General features: G+C 51.4%; 6 protein-coding genes across 6 annotated transcripts; 4 read left to right on the forward strand and 2 right to left on the reverse strand.

Moving 5' to 3' along the window:
• Window positions 1–902: 902 nt before the first annotated feature.
• Window positions 903–2765, forward strand: BO87DRAFT_376054 (FAD-dependent oxidoreductase). The gene is made up of 3 exons (XM_025623195.1): window positions 903–1781; window positions 1840–2237; window positions 2306–2765. Exons 1-3 carry the CDS (start codon window positions 1398–1400, stop codon window positions 2586–2588), a joined length of 1065 nt encoding a protein of 354 aa, XP_025480163.1. The 5' UTR covers window positions 903–1397; the 3' UTR covers window positions 2589–2765.
• A 485-nt stretch (window positions 2766–3250) lies between these two features.
• BO87DRAFT_458547 (DUF3425 domain-containing protein) lies at window positions 3251–4629 on the reverse strand. The gene is made up of 2 exons (XM_025628886.1): window positions 4267–4629; window positions 3251–4206 (listed from the first exon to the last, which is right to left on the reverse strand). The coding sequence occupies exons 1-2, from the start codon at window positions 4490–4492 to the stop codon at window positions 3425–3427; spliced, it is 1008 nt and encodes a 335-aa protein (XP_025480164.1). The 5' UTR covers window positions 4493–4629; the 3' UTR covers window positions 3251–3424.
• Window positions 4630–4942: 313 nt separating this feature from the next.
• On the reverse strand, window positions 4943–9751 carry BO87DRAFT_458548 (ABC transporter; the record flags this gene model as incomplete). Its single annotated transcript, XM_025628887.1, has 3 exons — window positions 4943–6769; window positions 6820–9333; window positions 9398–9751. The coding sequence occupies 3 exons, from the start codon at window positions 9749–9751 to the stop codon at window positions 4943–4945; spliced, it is 4695 nt and encodes a 1564-aa protein (XP_025480165.1).
• Window positions 9752–10790: 1039 nt separating this feature from the next.
• Window positions 10791–13276, forward strand: ilv3 (dihydroxy-acid dehydratase ILV3). The gene is made up of 4 exons (XM_025620412.1): window positions 10791–11009; window positions 11090–12495; window positions 12571–12889; window positions 12984–13276. The coding sequence occupies exons 1-4, from the start codon at window positions 10936–10938 to the stop codon at window positions 13030–13032; spliced, it is 1848 nt and encodes a 615-aa protein (XP_025480166.1). The 5' UTR covers window positions 10791–10935; the 3' UTR covers window positions 13033–13276.
• Window positions 13277–13394: 118 nt separating this feature from the next.
• On the forward strand, window positions 13395–15092 carry BO87DRAFT_40054 (tRNA(Thr) (cytosine(32)-N(3))-methyltransferase). Its single transcript, XM_025625533.1, has one exon. The coding sequence runs from the start codon at window positions 13536–13538 to the stop codon at window positions 14667–14669; it is 1134 nt and encodes a 377-aa protein (XP_025480167.1). The 5' UTR covers window positions 13395–13535; the 3' UTR covers window positions 14670–15092.
• Window positions 15093–16336: 1244 nt separating this feature from the next.
• BO87DRAFT_307650 (A4/G1 family peptidase) lies at window positions 16337–17176 on the forward strand (the record flags this gene model as incomplete). The annotated part of the gene is made up of 1 exon (XM_025619401.1): window positions 16337–17176. The coding sequence occupies one exon, from the start codon at window positions 16337–16339 to the stop codon at window positions 17174–17176; it is 840 nt and encodes a 279-aa protein (XP_025480168.1).
• Between the last annotated feature and the right edge of the window lie 262 nt (window positions 17177–17438).

The raw sequence follows: 17438 nt of genomic DNA on the forward strand, positions 1-17438 counted from the left end.
CCTGCACCAGTCGGCCAATTCTACTTAGACTTCAGAAACCGATTTTTTCTCCTGGAAGAGTGCTCCACTGACTACCCCTCTCAGTTTTGGCCTCCAAAAAGCGGTACACATAAACAACTAGCTTCACTCCAGCATCCACAGCTCGATGTACCCTGTACGCAAGTATCTCGACATAGGTATGGACCATCATGATGTCGCTGCCGTTCGGGATACCCAAACTCAATCGGCGGTGGCACACTCGGTGACGCCGATGACCTCAAAGACTTTCCAATCATCAGCTGGACTACGACAGGGATGAGGTGGCTGAGTGTTGAGCGGACGCGTGTATCCTGCACTGTCTGACCGATCCACTTCGTTTATACGTATACGAGGTAGCTTTCATTGTTCCTGTGAGAATTCAAGCCCCGTAGCTTGCGAGTGGGCGAGACAAGGCAATCGAGCTACAAACAGGATTGCTATGCCCAGCTGAAGTCCCACTCCCCATCGGGATGAACACACACCATTGAAACTTATGCATCAGGCCATGTCTTCGGCAGTGATTGTTATTCTTCTTGCGCAGTATTCATTCCAAAGTGATTAAGCTGCACAATGATCGGGCGCGGCTTGTTCCTTGCCAACTTCTATGGCGATAAATGAAGGCTTTCGCATAGTATCATCCTGTCAACCTCGTGGACCGGATTGTTTACCTGTCAGCCGGATTTGAATACCGATTCGATGACATGACACGTCGACATCTATCCCCAAATGGTCTTCTGCGGATCAGTTTGCGAATATAGTATTTGCGTGTCGGAAAGGGCCGCCCCATCCAGCCGTGTCGGGCACGGCGCCATCCACCAAGGACCTATGAGGGCTGCAGATGAGGCTTGGAGCTGACGAGTCCTCGACGGATTGACCGCACTGGAGAAAGTAAAGATAACCGGGGAGGAGGAGCATCAGTAAGGCAGCGCCAAATAGAAGGAGAGATCGAATTCTCACCAGCAGCGGCTCGACCCGCTAGTCGGCTCCAACCGCTAGCGGATCTGGCTTCTGGGCGCTTCGATCCGAAAAGCCCCCCATCCCACTACACCTTTTCCTCGCTACTGGCTCATGATCGCTCTCATGGCCTCAAAAGCGGTCCGAACTATATCCCTTGAGGGTCATGAAATCGTATCGTGTTGGGAGGCTAGCAAGAATACAATTTGAAGGCCTCCGATGTCGCCGCCGTGGTATAAACTCGGCATCCCTTTCTATGGGCTCTTGCATGATTTGCCTCCCATACTACCATTCCATTCTTCTTTCCTTCTTGAACCGTTCCTCCTTCCTTCCTGAACCGTTCTTCCTTTCCCCCTAAACATCCTTTAAATCCCTTGCTAACCCCACTTTAATGGGTAGCGGGATACAGAATCTTTCTAGAAAAGATGGGCGAACTCCAGCACTATCCGGCCGATACACCCAACGTGCCCTTCGCACAACGCCCGATCATCATTCTGGGTGCGGGAATTATTGGCTGTGCCGCAGCGCGACAGCTTCTACAGGACGGCTTTCCAGTCATCCTGGTCGCGGAGTATCTACCTGGTGATCAAGATTTTCGCTATGCATCCGCTTGGGCTGGAGCGGCATGGCATCCAGCGGGCGGGATCTGTTCGGAATGGCGACATCTTCAAGCCATCAGTCATCGCCACATGCTGAAAATGGCACAAGATGAACCCGAATCTGGAGTCAGCATTGTCGATGCCCTGGAGTATGTCGAACGGCCCCCCGCTGAAAACTCGTCGGCATGGGGAAGGACTCTGGCTGCCAAGGTAAGACAGCTCACATAAACAGTAATAGACACGGCCCGGGGGTTGACACAAGACCTAGTGGCGTGACTTACAACCGGGTGAATATCCATCAGAATTCAGCTGTGGATGGTCGTACGAGACTCTCGTCACCGATCCCACCATCCACATGCCGTATCTGGGCAAGAGGATCACTGCTCTGGGCGGCCAGTTCATTCGCAAGCGGGTAGAGGCTCTTGAAGACCTCTATCACATGTTCCCCGAGTCAAGTATATTCATCAACGCTAGCGGAATCGGAAGTCAGACCCTCAAGGACGTCCAAGATGACCAGTGCTTCCCGGAACGGGGGCAGAACGTGTTCTACAAGACGGAAAACTGTCGCACAATGTACTTCCGGAACGGCCAAGAATACACCTACGTGATCCCTCGACCCATGTCACATGGTGTCATCTTGGGAGGCGTCAAACAAGCTGACAATCTGTAAGGCCTGATCAGGAGCACCTAAGCAGCTACACCTTTGGGGACAACGAATATTAACTCTATAACAGATCCTCCGAGCCAGACATGGAAATCGCCCGAGATGAGATCGCACGCGCACACCGTCTTGCGCCCGAAATCGTTCCCGAGAACCCACCCGAAGACACCCTCAGCTACATCGTCGGCATCCGGCCCTCGAGGAAGGGTGGCTTCCGCTTAGACTCAGAGCAGCACGAAAACCGGTACATCCTCTCAGCCTATGGATTCGGCGGAGGCGGCTATGCCTTTTCGTACGGAGTCGCCGATGCACTGTGCAAGATGGTGGAAAAGGTGGAGCGAGAGAATGTGATCTAATCTGATCTGATCTTTGTTTAGTATCGAGGGTGCTGATATATTCATGGGAAGAATGCTGGCCATTCGGCCCTGTGGATGTGACGTTGACGTTGACGTTGACATTTAGTAGATACATTAATTAGCATTGAGCAGTGTCATCGCAGCACCCCAAACACTATTATTAATACAACGCATTAGTTAGAGTACTCACGACCTAAAGCGAGGAGTTGTCATTAACATGCAGAACTAGCTAAACAAGTATTCAACCAGCCATAGTACCAACCCCCATATCTGCCTCAGGCAACAATACACACATACATCTCGTACCCGTACCGAAATAACAAATCCTAACAAAACACCCCTCCTTCAACGCTTACAAATCTATCGCCTTGCCAAGCAGATCAGTGAATCTGCGTCTTCTGATTGGAGAATGGTTCTCCACGATCCAGGGAATCAGTAATTAAGGGTGTCAGCAGGGTGCATTAGCGTCTGCCTTGCGCCTTGGTTCTCCGGACGGTGGAGATCGTATCTCCGGCGGGGAGGATGGCATAGGAGTTGGTGGTGTAGAGAGTGATGATGTAAGTATGCGTTGTTGTTAGATTGAGTGCTTATTTTTATATTTATGCTTATGCTTATTATATGTATGTGTGTGCATACGTATGTATCTATATACTATATGTTGTGCTACACCAGGTGCTGTAGGGGAATACTAGATAGGTTTAGGATCATCACTGCACTCATGCATATGTACTCACTCACAGTTGGACAGTATAGGAAAGGAAGGGAAGATCATAACCCATTATATGCAATCTACTTACACTCATCACATCACCACTATTAAGCAGCGAAGCAGCACCCTACAAATACCTAATAATCATCTTCTCCCCCCTCTTCTGCCTCCACCGATTCGTACTCTTCAACAACTCCGGACACCCCCTCAACACCCACGGCCACTTTCTCAAAAACTGCTCCGTGACCTCCCAATTCGCCGGATCCGACGGCTCCCCCCACACCAACAAACTACACGTATCGGACGCATTATCCCAGAACCCCATAACATCATGACAAAGCTCATCATCATCGAACCGATCAATCATAAGACACAGATTATCCCGGAGACGCGGCAACGGGAAGAAATCTAACCACGGGTGATGCGGCACCTGCATTTGGATCTTTGTCGGACGGAGACTCACAGGCAGTCGCTTTTCCTGGATTGCCTCGGGCGGGAGGGTGTTGAAGAGGGAGAGGGCATCGTCGTCGTCACACCAGGTGGTGCAATTGCCGAAGCCGAGGACCGTCATGTTGGTCATGAAGGCGCGGAAGACATTCAGTTTGCTGAGTGTGAGGAGGTGGTCCGCGGACGGGGAGCCGCGGAAGTAGCTCTCGTAGGCGACCCGTGCGAAGTGCTCGAATATTCGCCGGATGTTTTCCGGTTTGGAGGCTTCGCTGGTTAGGGTGCGGCGGGTGATGAGGGTTTGGGAGGAGGATGGAGTGGAAGAGGAGGAGGAGGATGATGATGGGGGGCTGGTTTGCTCATGCTTGGTGTTGGGGTCTAGTGCTGGTGGTGGGTGCGGTTGTGAGGAGGATGACCGTGTGACCAGGGCATTGTTGCTGTTGCGTTCGGCTTGTTTTCGTTTCCCTGTGGTTGTTTAGGTTAGATGGGATTGTTTGTGGAGGGTATGTGGTGGGTGTATCTCACGGTATGCTCGCTGGTTCAGCCGGTTCTGTCGTCGCCGGCGTTCCTGGCGGTCGCAGAGACCAGCCCAGTCATCTTCAGGGTCCACTTGAGCGGCGGCGGTTGAAGCAGCAGCAGCAGCAGCAGCAGCGGGGGTCACCACGGGGAGTGGCGGTGGTGAGGAAGACCGCGTGGCTTTCTCCGTGCTGATGTCTTGACTAGTCGGCGACCGTAGCAAGTCCGATCCCATGTGAGAGTGTATGAATTGAATGGATTCTTGTACTGAGAGGCGAGAGATGATGATAGTGACGATGGGGGGAGATGATCGGAGAGGGAATGCCGCTATAACGGAGTAGGAAAGGCAAGTCGAGATTCCATGAAAAGAGCAGGTCCGCCGGTGCTTTTAAAGTCCAGCGCTGCGACAGTTTTGAATGGGATTCGAGGACACTAACCCGAAGGGTAGTAGTGGTTGCTCATCATACATCTGGTATGGTTCGGTAAATACGAGTGATAGGATACGCGTTAGGAGAACATCTATAAGTTGGTAAGAAGTACGTTCATTCTGTGTCGCTAATAACCTAATTAGAAAGTTGTTGTGGAAGAGCTATCTTCAGCAGGCAATAGAGGATACCTATACTGTACATATTGATTAGAATACAAACAAGCCACCCAAACGCTAATTATACTGAACAAAATAAAGCTAAGGGCTTCGAGACCCTGTCTCGTCTCCCTTGATGACTCGCTCCAGATGTGCTCGCTCTCCACTGTGCTCCACCAGATTTCGAAACACACCTCCTTCGATGTCGAGTAACTCCTGCGGTGTGCCAAACTCCACGGCCTTTCCGGCGTCCATCACGAGGATTCGATCAAAATCCGCAACTGTGCTGAGACGGTGCGCAATGACAAGGAGCGAGGTAGCATTGCGTCCAAACTCTTCCCGAATGGACCGCTGAATCAAAGTTTCAGTCTCCATATCCACTGCGGAGGTGGCCTCATCCAGGATCATGATCCTCGGTTGGGAGACTATGGCCCGCGCTAGGCAAAGTAGTTGCCGTTGGCCTTGGGAGAGATTGAGCCCTCCCTGAGAGACGACTGATGACAGTGACGCGAAAAAGTTGCTTGTTTTGACTGGCTCTGTGCCCGAGTTGGCGGATGACGGCAGTGTACCGCTGTCGCTCAGTGGCTCGCTACTCGAATGCGACGCCAGGGTCAGTGTATCCTCGAACGAGACCAGATGTACGCGTTCTAGCGCGTTGTAGAGTTCCACATCACTATACTCGTTGAATGGATCCAGATTAGACCGCAGCGTTCCCGAAAAGAGCACTGGGTCTTGTGGAATGATGGCAAGACGGCTGCGTAAAGCTTCGAGCTTGATTTGCGAGATATCCAGCCCATCAATGAGTATGCGCCCTTGTCGGGCCTCGAGGAAGCGGAACAATGCCAGGGTTAGCGATGATTTTCCGGCCCCGGTACGTCCAACAACGCCCACTCGCTGGTTGTTCTCCATAGTGAAGCTTAGCCCATCAATCACAGGAGGCAGGTCTGGGGCGTAGCCCACAACCAGATTCTCAACTTCCACCTTTCCACGCGTGGGCCATGCCGCTGGCGGGTTATGCCCCCCTTGCTCCTCGAGGTCAATGTTGCAATACTCCAACACCCGCTCAGTAGCGTTCATGTCTGTTTCCACATTTGCATAGAAGCGCAGGCCCATCGACACGGCATAATTGTATTGTAGCGCAAATGTCATAGCGAAACCTGCCAGTGCCGGAGTGATGCTGGGAACGTACACTACCAGAGCTGCTGTCATCCCGGCCAGCACGGCTCCCGCAATACTCATCCGAAATGATAGCCATCGGTCTAAAAGCCAGAGGTACCACGCCGCCTGAGCGTGACGATCGATGCGATCGTACATATCTTTCATATAGATCTCTGCTTTGTTGAAAGCTCGAATCGTGGTCAGACCGGAGAGACTGGACCCAAATCGTTCCAGGACAGGACTTTTAGCGGTACTTTCGAGTCGTTTAATCTGACGCATTCCTGTGAGGTAAATCTTGGAGAGTCTAAAGCACAGGACCAGGAGGATACAGGCGAGCACCAGCAGTATCGGGGATACCAACACTCCTGCTGCTAGTATACTAGTCAGCTCCAGAGCTTTGAACACGAAGTGTCCAATGTCATAACCGAGCCTCCAGTCAAGAATGTACATGTCAGATGTGAATCGATTGAGGATCCGGCCGAGGGGCACCGTATCTAGCCACCGCAGCGGTGAGCGCAATACAGCTGCCAATAGGTCATCAAAGAGTCGCTGGGAAGACTCCAGAGACGCAAGGGCAAGGGCCAAAGTCCTCAGAGTTCCAATGATACATGCGGCTACCGAAAAGCATACATATATGCTGAGATAGAACATGGAGTCCTTGTCGACAAAACGTCTGTTGACATCCATTGTTTGAGATTGGATGGCACCGTTCGGATGGGTCGGTTGGGATGAGGATGTGGACGAGTCTGTCCAAACACTTATCCACCAAGACTAATAAACGGTCAATTGTGGTCCGTAACTGGAAGGATATGGACACTTACTCTTCCGACTAAAAGCGCCATAAATGCGACATAAGCCAAAAACGTTATCATCCACCAGCGTAGGCATTTCCCCTTGGTCATATATGTTGTGTACACTTGCAGGGACACGGCTCCTTTCTCGCGCCTCTCGTCTTCCGTGAACTTCCTTGGAGGCTCGGCGACACTTGTTGCTACTGAGAAGCCTGACTCGGTAGATACGCGCTTCATCGGTGTTATCGGTGTCACAGGTTCGTCGTCTACCACATCAGCATTGCGACCATTTGATGACTTGGCAGATTCGCCCAACAAGTCTATCAGATTCTGAGTGGCTGCCAGTTCATCTACTGTCCCAGCATGAATCGTAAGTCCGTCCGATAGGATAACACAGTAGTTAGTCCGAGACAGACACAAGCCAAGATGATGCGTGACCAGGATCCTGGTCCTGCCATGGCCTAGCTTGCCGATAAGGGCATGCTCATACACGTGGCGCCCAGTCTCAGCGTCAAGCGCACTGAATATATCATCCATAACTAGAATTCCGGCACGGGAATACAGAGCACGCGCAAATGAAATGCGCCAGCGCTGACCACCACTCAAATTGATTCCGTTTGCACCAATATCCGTCCGATCGGCATCTGGAAACATTGCGATGTCTTTTTTCAACCCTGTGGCGTGAATGACTTTGCGGTAACGATAGCGATCGTACGGAAGACCAAAAAGGATATTGTCCTTGATGGTGGCGTTCTCCAACCACGGGTTCTGAGCAACATATGCGATGGCCGAGTCAATAATCCAGTTGTGGCGAGTGGCTCGCTGATCATATCTCCTGCTTATGGAGGGAGCATGGGGTACTGCCACGGTCCCAGATAAGACATCACACTCCCCTAAGATCGAGGCTAAAAGTAAGCTTTTCCCAGAGCCAGTCTTTCCGGATATTACACTGAGACCCTTGGGAGGGAATTGCAAGGTGAGGTCTCGGAGCAGAAAGCGCTGGTCGAACTCTGCCCCTTCTTCGCCAGGCCAGGCGATGGTCGCATTGTGAAAGGAAATCTTGTCGACAGCAGAGGTATGGGGGGACTTTTCAGACGAGTCCAGATATTGTTCGATGCGATCCGCGCTAATCTTGGCCTCCATTCCCTTCGAAAGTAAATCAGGCAAGCTTGCCATGGCTGATTCTAAGGAGCCGAATATGGAAAGAGTCGTAAACGCAACGGAAGCGGAAAGCTCGCCACGAGTTAGAGTATATACTGTCAATGAGACGGCAGACAGCATTAGAGGTCCCATAATCCACACCGACACCATGCCAATAGTATACAGTGAGGTTTGCCAGAGGAGCCCTAATTCAACGCGGCGCTTTTCGCTAATGCGATCCTGCCATTGCTGCTCCAATGCTGCAAATTTGATTTGGCGGATCCCATGAAGAACCTCTCCTACAGCTCCCATTCGTTTATCGCTTGCCTTCATGTATTCTTCTTGTGCCGTGGAGTAGTTCTTCGTCAAATAGGCGTTCATAGGGGCCACAAGAAGAGCAGTTGCGACACCGGCCAACAAACTCGGCCATCCTATGAGATTGACTAAGAAGACACCTCCTATAAGCAGTCGGATGACAGATGAGGGAATCAAGTAGTTGAACATGACGAAATCTGCAATGCGTTTGGAGTCCACTGAAGCAAGATTGATAGGGCTTTGGCTGACGACATCCTGTTGCGGCTCGTCTGCATCGTGGTCATCCCCTTCCTTTTCCTCTAACGATACAAGCTGCTTGACATCCTTACACCTCATTGACTTAGCGAACACGAGTGCTGAAAGTCCTTCGTAAATCGGGATCCAAAGCTTTGCATATATGATCCACCAAAGCCACGATTCGATGCTGGATGAGATGATGAGTACGGTTCCCAGCCCAAACACCCAGGCCCATGCCTCATTAACGTCCTTTGGGCTCTCGTCAGGGTTGGAATGGCGGTTCTCGAGCGATTTCAATATTCCGTACATCGCTGCTTGTGGGCCGAAACTTAACACACAGATAATCATGCTAAGTGATGACTGGAGGATGAGTGACTTTTGGTGTGCCACCACGAGGGCCCGCCAGAGTGCCCGTGAACCACGCGTACGATCAAGATGTGCATGAAGAGTCTCCGAGCGTGTATCAAACGGCATCTTGGGGAGATCATCGATCTCCAGACCTTCATTGGCGACCGCATGGTCCAAGAGATCGTTGACCCAGCTGAATGTGAACCGTTCCATAGCACTCACAGTTCGCTCTCGGTCGACAATCTGGCCATCATGGTACACGTTCGGGCGGCGGGGAAGTAGAAGACAGAGTGTAGCCCGAAATAAGGATATTCCGAATTGACTTATTGCTAATCCCACCGACACGGCATCTAGGCGATACCCAGTATTCCAGACCAAGCCAATCTCTAAGCAGGGGGTTATGGCGGCGAGTATGCTAGCCCCGAATCCATATACTCCAAGCATGTACCGCTTGGTAGGTGCCGGCTCAATGAAGAAGCCAATTGTTTGTACGGATAGAACTCCCTATATTCGGGTTTTCCGTTAGAGTTAGTTAGAGTCATAACAAATATTTAGCTGTCGGACTCACCCAGCTCCCCATCTGCAGGCAAAAGGGAACAATCAAGACATGTTGGCCCTTTGTTATGGACAGGATGGCTTGTGCCAGCGATATCCCAAGCCCAGTGAATGATAGAATGGCTATCCCTAGTCTCTGCCAAAGATCCGAAAAGCCTTTCAACGCCTCATCACTGGCCTCCCCGTCCTTATCCTCATAGCCAGGTCTGTCAAAAACATGTCCTCCGGGCAGTTGAATTGGGGGCCTTTCTTTGACATGCAAGAATCGCCGGATTATGCGGAGTAGTGCAGGAACAGTACAGCTTGAAATGAGTAGAATGCCTAGAGCGCCTATAGCAATAGACGCCATGCCCTGGTTTGATGCCATCCTACATGGAGGCAGAACCACATTCGTTGCTGTAGGCTGGAGGGTTGATAGTGTCGAGATTAGTTGAAAATGTTAGAGATCTAATTGAACAGTAATTTTGAGAGGTGTTTTGCTCCCACGCGTAGCTGTAAAGCTTGCATTCCACCTGCATTCTTATTGCGTGCCTTGCATCAAGGGGGAGCGGACAAGATCGCGTACCGACACCACGGGTGAATAAAGACACAGAAAGGCAGCCCCTACTTATAGTAAGCCTAATGACTGTATTCTCCATAGGCTGGTGTGGCATTATTGCGGCAACGATACGGATTTAATTGCAATAATCAGTAGTATCCCGGTGTACAGTGTAACAGTCCACCCATCCATCTGACCACAGTGAGGATGGGTCTGTCATTCTCTGACCGATATCGCATGATTGCTAAAAGCTTTGGTGTGACCTTTGCATAGACAAGAAGCGGAAACGCAAAGACGGGGATACCTCGATAAAGGCCGCTGTGTTGAAGGTGAAGCACAAACAATCAGCTCTGTATAGATGAACCGCCCAATTCGGTAAGGTGCACGAGGTACTTGGCGGAGTGGCCGCATTGGCTTACAAGATGGCATGAGATTCTGCCGCCATTACGGGCGGTCAACAGGGCGGTAAATATTTATACAGATTCAGACTCATTGTTCCGGGGGTTGTTGAAAATTATATCCCCCTATATCCGTCTATTTCCGCAATTTTCTCAGCGAGGTCGACGAGGTTCTGCCGCTTTTAGCGGTGAGATAAGCGGTAATGATGAGCAGTAAACTATGGCACCCGGGGCAAACATTAGTGCAGCTTCGGGATCGGCAAAACCAGAAAGCGACCGCGCTAGTCCAGCTTAGGGTAGCTCTTTGGAGGTCAGCAAGTCACGGAGAGAACCCGCTATTATTCAGCGGGGCCGAGATGCTGATTTGCTGACAATCCATGGCCGTACATTGGGCGGCGCGGAGTCGCTGACCAACTCCGGCCCCGACTTCGCTGCGGAGGACCCCGGCCCATTTTTGCTACTTGGAGTCACTTTCCTCGGTCGGCTCTACTTAATCTCTTCCCCTTGTTGTGGTCAAGGGTTTTGAAGGTCTCTGTGTCTGTTTGAACGCATTCACCCCGCTGCTGCACCCTTCTCTGTCACACTGTCCCGCGATCCACGCGCACCAGGACGGCAATGCTTCTTTCCCAAACCCGGGGGCGTATGCCCTCCGCTCTCCGGAGCATCGCCAAGCGCTCTTTGCTGAACAGGTATGGATAACGGCCTAGAACATGACTTGTGTCCTCCAATTGCTTCAGAATACAGGCTGATATTATTGTCATTCACTCAGTCGCCCTCTGTCCACCACTCTGCCGAAGCAACAGAACGGTAACGATGACGAGTTTACTGGCCTCAACAAGGTCTCCCGCCACATTACCCAGCCCATCTCCCAGGGTGCTTCCCAGGCCATGCTGTATGCCGCTGGCCTCACTGAGGCGGACATGAACAAGGCTCAAGTCGGTATTTCGTCTGTCTGGTACAATGGAAACCCCTGCAACATGCATCTGCTCGATCTCAACAACCGTGTCCGCGAGGGTGTCCAGAAGGCTGGTTTGGTCGGATTCCAGTTCAACACTGTCGGTGTCAGTGATGCTATCAGTATGGGTACCAAGGGAATGCGCTTCTCTCTCCAGAGTCGTGATCTGATCGCCGATTCTATTGAGACCGTTATGGGTGGTCAATGGTATGACGCTAACATCAGCATTCCCGGCTGTGACAAGAACATGCCTGGTGTGTTGATGGCGATGGGACGTGTGAACCGCCCCAGTTTGATGGTCTACGGTGGTACCATCAAGCCTGGTTGCGCCTCCATGCAGGGTAACGCCGACATTGATATCGTGTCCGCCTTCCAGGCCTATGGTCAGTTCATCAGCAAGGAAATCACCGAGCCCCAGAGATTTGACATTATCCGCAACGCCTGCCCTGGAGGTGGTGCCTGCGGTGGTATGTACACTGCCAACACCATGGCCACTGCTATCGAAGTCATGGGCATGACCCTTCCTGGATCCTCTTCCAACCCCGCCGAGTCTGACGCTAAGTACCTTGAATGTCTTGCGGCTGGTGAGGCCATCAAGACTCTGCTCAAGGAGGACATTCGTCCTTCGGATATTCTGACTCGCCAGGCTTTCGAGAACGCCATGGTTTTGGTCAACATCACCGGTGGCTCCACCAACGCCGTTCTTCACTTGATTGCCATTGCGGACTCTGTTGGTATCAAGCTGGATATTGAGGACTTCCAGTCCGTTTCGGATCGCATTCCTTTCTTGGCGGACCTCAAGCCTTCCGGCAAGTACGTCATGGCTGACCTGCACAAGATCGGTGGTACTCCCTCTCTGCTCAAGTTCTTGCTGAAGGAAGGTCTCATCGATGGCTCTGGCATGACTGTCACCGGTCAGACCCTGGCTAAGAACTTGGAGAATGTGCCGGACTTCCCTGAGGATCAGAAGATCATCCGTCCCCTGTCCAACCCCATCAAGGAAACTGGCCACATCCAGATCTTGAGGGGTTCTTTGGCCCCTGGTGGCAGTGTCGGCAAGATCACTGGTAAGGAAGGAACCGTCTTCACTGGAAAGGCTCGCGTCTTTGATGATGAGGATGATTTCATTGCTGCTCTCGAGCGCAACGAGATCAAGAAGGAGGAGAAGACCGTCGTTGTCATCCGCTACACTGGTCCTAAGGGAGGACCTGGCATGCCCGGTAAGTTGCTACAGCAAATGCTCTCCTTTCCACTGCGCACGTGTACCAGTAAAGCTAACGAATTGCGACGAGTAGAAATGCTGAAGCCCTCTTCCGCCCTGATGGGTGCCGGCCTCGGACAGTCCTGCGCCCTGATCACCGATGGCCGTTTCTCCGGTGGTTCTCACGGTTTCTTGATCGGACACATTGTTCCTGAAGCCGCCGTCGGTGGCCCCATTGGTCTGGTCAAGGATGGTGATGTTATCACTATTGATGCCGTGAAGCGTGTTTTGGATCTTGATGTTGAGGAGACCGTCCTCGCGCAAAGAAGAAAGGAGTGGGAAGCCGACAAGGCTGCTGGCAAGCTCCCTCCCACCGGCCTGACCCTCAGAGGTACTCTCGGCAAGTACGCTAGGTACGTATCACACACTTTCAACTGGCATCACATATATCTATACGATGCATATCTATGGCTCATGTCTGGACACGCTGCTAACGTTACCCAATAGAACCGTCAAGGATGCCAGCCACGGCTGTATCACCGACTCTCTCGAGTAATCGGGATGGCATATATGATCATATGTCCTTCTTTGCGTCCATATATTTCTTCGAAAGTAACTTGTGTCTTATATCAATCTCTTTTTCCTTTTTCAGCTACTCTATCTGGGATGATTTTGGGTCGTTTTGAGTCTGGGACCGCACGTGGCTACTGTTTTGTATAGGCGAATTGAAACGAACCAAAAGTGCTGCTTGTTATGACCTCACTATATGGTCTCGTGTATTTACAGAAGATCAAATACAGCAAATAATATTGTTAAGAAATCATCTATTCTACCTGGGAAGCGAGGTCGTTTACTCCGCACCCCATATCCGTTCCACGGGTCGCATCTGGATGCACGTGGGCCGTACGTCACATGACTGTCGCTTAGTGTTTGCAAAGTTTGTAAATTTTTCTTATCGGCTTCTACCATCTATCGAGGGGCGTCTCGTTCCTACTTGGCTCAAACCTTACTTCGTCGGACTCACATCTTTCCAGGCCCCTGCTGGAGTATATCTTAATCATGGCTCCTGCTCCGATCGCATCTTCGAGCGATGATATCGCGACTGTTCTCCAACTAGTTACGCCGCCTCAGATTGCCCCGCACCGCTCCCACGACCCCTCCAACAATCAAAAGCGGAGTGATCCCTTCCAGTTCGGCTCCCGGTACCTCGAAGAAGGAGACGATGTCTTCGAGTTCAACGCCTGGGACCATGTCGAGCCCGACGACGAGTTCAAAGCGTTCGCGGAAGTCCAATATTCGAAGCAGCGCGAAACCCCGGTTTCGGATTTCGACAGAAACCGTTTCAATGCCGACCCTGCCAAGTGGTGGAACCTTTTTTACAAGAACAACACAGCCAACTTCTTCAAGAACCGAAAATGGCTCCGCCAGGAGTTCCCTGTCCTTGCGGATGTGACTCAGTCTACAGCAGGAAAGAAGGTGGTGCTGGAGGTCGGTGCAGGTGCCGGAAATACTGCCTTCCCATTGTTGGAAAACAACGAGAACGAGGAGCTCATGGTCCATGCTTGTGATTTCTCCAAGACCGCTGTCAAGGTCATGCGCGAGAGCCCACACTACAACACTAAGCATATGACAGCTGATGTGTGGGATGTCACGGCGGAGCCGGATGAGAACAGCAATGGACTTCCTCCTGGCCTTACTGAGGAGTCGGTCGATGTCGTCGTTCTCATCTTTATCTTTTCTGCCTTGGCCCCAGAGCAGTGGAACCAGGCTCTTCGTAATGTGTACCGCGTCTTGAAACCCGGCGGACATGTTCTGTTCCGCGATTACGGACGGGGCGACTTGGCACAGGTTCGCTTCAAGAAGAACCGATACATGGGCGAGAACTTCTACGTTCGTGGTGATGGAACACGGGTGTACTTCTTTGATCGCGACGAGCTTGAGAAGATGTGGGGCCAATGGACTCCGGAGAAGGGCTTGCCCACGGCACTTGCGACAGGAGAGGAAATTGAGGTCAAGGATGAACAGAGCCTTACTGACATCAAGGGTGTCTTTGACATCGAGAAGCTAGGTGTCGATTACCGGTTGATCGTTAACCGTCAGCGCAAGCTGAAGATGTACCGCTGCTGGATTCAGGGCCACTTCCTCAAGCGCGATACCACTCCCGCCGTCGATGCTTCGAATAACGAATCGTGATTTCCTTTGATTCTTCCTCAAAAGCTTAGCCATGGCTCTGGGGCGTGGTGGAAATTGCAGGATGATCACTCATAGTGGCGTCGGCATGAACAAGCTACTGTTGTCTAGACCACATGCAAACAGCCAGCTTCTTTCCATGTCACACATCTATTACATGAGGATTCGGAGACTTCCTTTCGTTTGGAAGATGCCAAACCCATTCGACGCTCGAACGAACTCTCGAAAATCACATGGAACGGAGGCTTAGGGCAGTTGGTCACGCGCACAACCAGTTCGTTGCGGCATCTAGTTGATATTCTAATCGACTTTTCGTGAAAGATATGACTGTCATTCGGCGCCAGTGCTCACTTTCTCAATGAACGCAAAAGTGAGTTTCTGATCCTCGATGGAGGATCTGATGATACCCATGACGATAGATAGACTAGACTAGAACTCATTTGGTTACATTCTTGGGGCGACTTTCACATGGATCAATTGATCGCATTAATTTCCCGTCTCATTCATTGGGCGGATGTCGGGAGCCTTGTTCTACCCTAAGTATCACAAGCTCAAGTAGAATGACCCTATCGACATTCCCGACAGCTCATGGTACGTAGGTGAGCATTATTCTTGCCCCCTCATAGTCTTAAGAAACAGACTCAGTGTGGTATCTTATTATAATCTCTGAGAAAAACTCCATAAGGCGATGTCTGACCCAACGAGACCCATGCATAGTCCGGTATGAGCAGGAACCGCAAGTCGAAAGCTCCTTGAAGTGAAACAAGGGAGATCTGGCCATACTCAGAGACTCAGAACACCAAGGGATCAAACAAACCCCGAGCGGATGTTTTCAGCGGCCACGCGGACATGCCACAGAAGCGGAAGGGGTCTTGTGTCGTTTGGTATGTGAGATTCCTCATTCCTGCACTCGTCACCCTCCCATCTGCAACAAAGCCACATAGACAGCTACTGCCGACCCATGTTTCGGATCAGCTCAGTCTTAATTTGCCTTCATGGCTGACAAGTTATCTATTTGTTTATGTCTGACAATGAGATCAGGCATTCGGTCATGTTATATCCTTCAACAACGCCCCTTTGGCAGGTGATACGGTCTGCTGAAGACCTCAGCGCATCAAACCACCATAACCGCAGCTTCAGCAGTCGTCGATCCTGTCCTATTCCGTCGTTCATCTGCCTTACCTATTGCATCTGAAAGCCCTGTTCGGTGTCTTGCGCCTATCAGGGAAAACGTGCGCACTGCACCCACTCTTTCCCGCTGGAGTTTGGGAAATCTGGACGGTCCCAGGCACATCGGTGCCAGGGCAAAACCTTGATAAAAATAACTTGTTCGATCTTGGGTCCGACGGCCAATTGTATACGCACTGGAGACTCTTGATGATTCGGTCCGTGACGTACGTGCACCTCCACACTCCAACGGTGGATTATGTGTCCCCGTGGGCACGCGGAGATCGGGGGCGTTGGTCGAGAAACTTGCCTAATCTAGTGACAAGCAGGAAAGTAAGAGCTATCCGCATGCGACTTGCAGATCTTCCAGAGGGATATAATAAAGTCGTGCATCTATGACCTTGCAGGACACGACCCGCCCCCTCCTGCCTTCTATATTATCGATACCCTCTGCCACTAGCGTCGTACATCACTCTTCACAATTCATTCTGCTCTCATTCATCATGAAGTTCACAAACTATCTTTTGACAACTGCATCACTCGCAAGCAGTGTCCTAGCGGTTCCAGCTCCCCGCACCGGCTTGGAGGACAGACTCCGTACGCGGTCATTGCAGCGCCAGTCACATCCTCTTGCACCACTTCCACTTGACACATCCACCAAAGAGGAGTCCAGACTCCTCGTATCCGACGAAAATACCACCCATGTTACATACAGCAGTAATTGGGCGGGCGCAGTGCGCGAGCAACCACCTCCGCAAGGCACGTATTCTGCCGTGTCGGCAACCTTTCGCGTACCAGAACCCACGGCGCAAGGGGGGAGTGGAACGCAGGCTGGATCGGCCTGGGTCGGGATAGATGGCGACACATACAGCAACGCCATTCTCCAAACAGGAGTCGACTTCTATGTGGAAAACGGGCAGACGTACAACGATGCCTGGTATGAGTGGTATCCAGACTATGCATACGACTTCGACCTGGATGTGAGCACAGGTGACACCATTGTCGCCAAGGTGGAAGCCATCTCGCCAAGTCAAGGCGTAGCCACAATTGAGAACATATCAACAGGGAAGAAGGCCACGCAGACGATCAAAGCCCCAGCTGCGACAGCCACACTTGCCGGCCAGAATGCCGACTGGATCGTGGAGGATTTCCAGTCTGGCGACTCAATGGTCGATCTGGCTGGCTTCGGCGAGATTAGCTTCTGGGGCGTGCAAGCACAAGGGGGAGGGTCTACATGGGGTGTAGATGATGCGACTATTGTCGAGCTGAAGCAGGGCGACCAGGTGTTGACGGACGTGGAAGTGCAAAGTGACTCGGCCTTCACCGTGTCATATACGAGCTGATGTGACGGTATATGATTGCATTTTCTCATTCTTCGATCATTTTTCTCCATTTTGGCCGGTGACATAATTTCTGTGGTTAATTTTGAAGACGCCTTGATGTATTTCGGTAATACTTAGCTTAAGGTTGATACATCCAGCATGCGGGCTCGGCTATTGGGAGGAACCAAGAAGGCTATATGGCCCTCGGGTATTTGCCGCATTCTATGATCGCATGCCTTTTCGGCTTTCCTTATATATATCTACTTTCCACTTCCCCAAACCA

Source organism: Aspergillus neoniger, assembly GCF_003184625.1.
Source record: "Aspergillus neoniger CBS 115656 unplaced genomic scaffold BO87scaffold_14, whole genome shotgun sequence".
In the NCBI taxonomy this organism is placed as follows: domain Eukaryota; kingdom Fungi; phylum Ascomycota; class Eurotiomycetes; order Eurotiales; family Aspergillaceae; genus Aspergillus; species Aspergillus neoniger.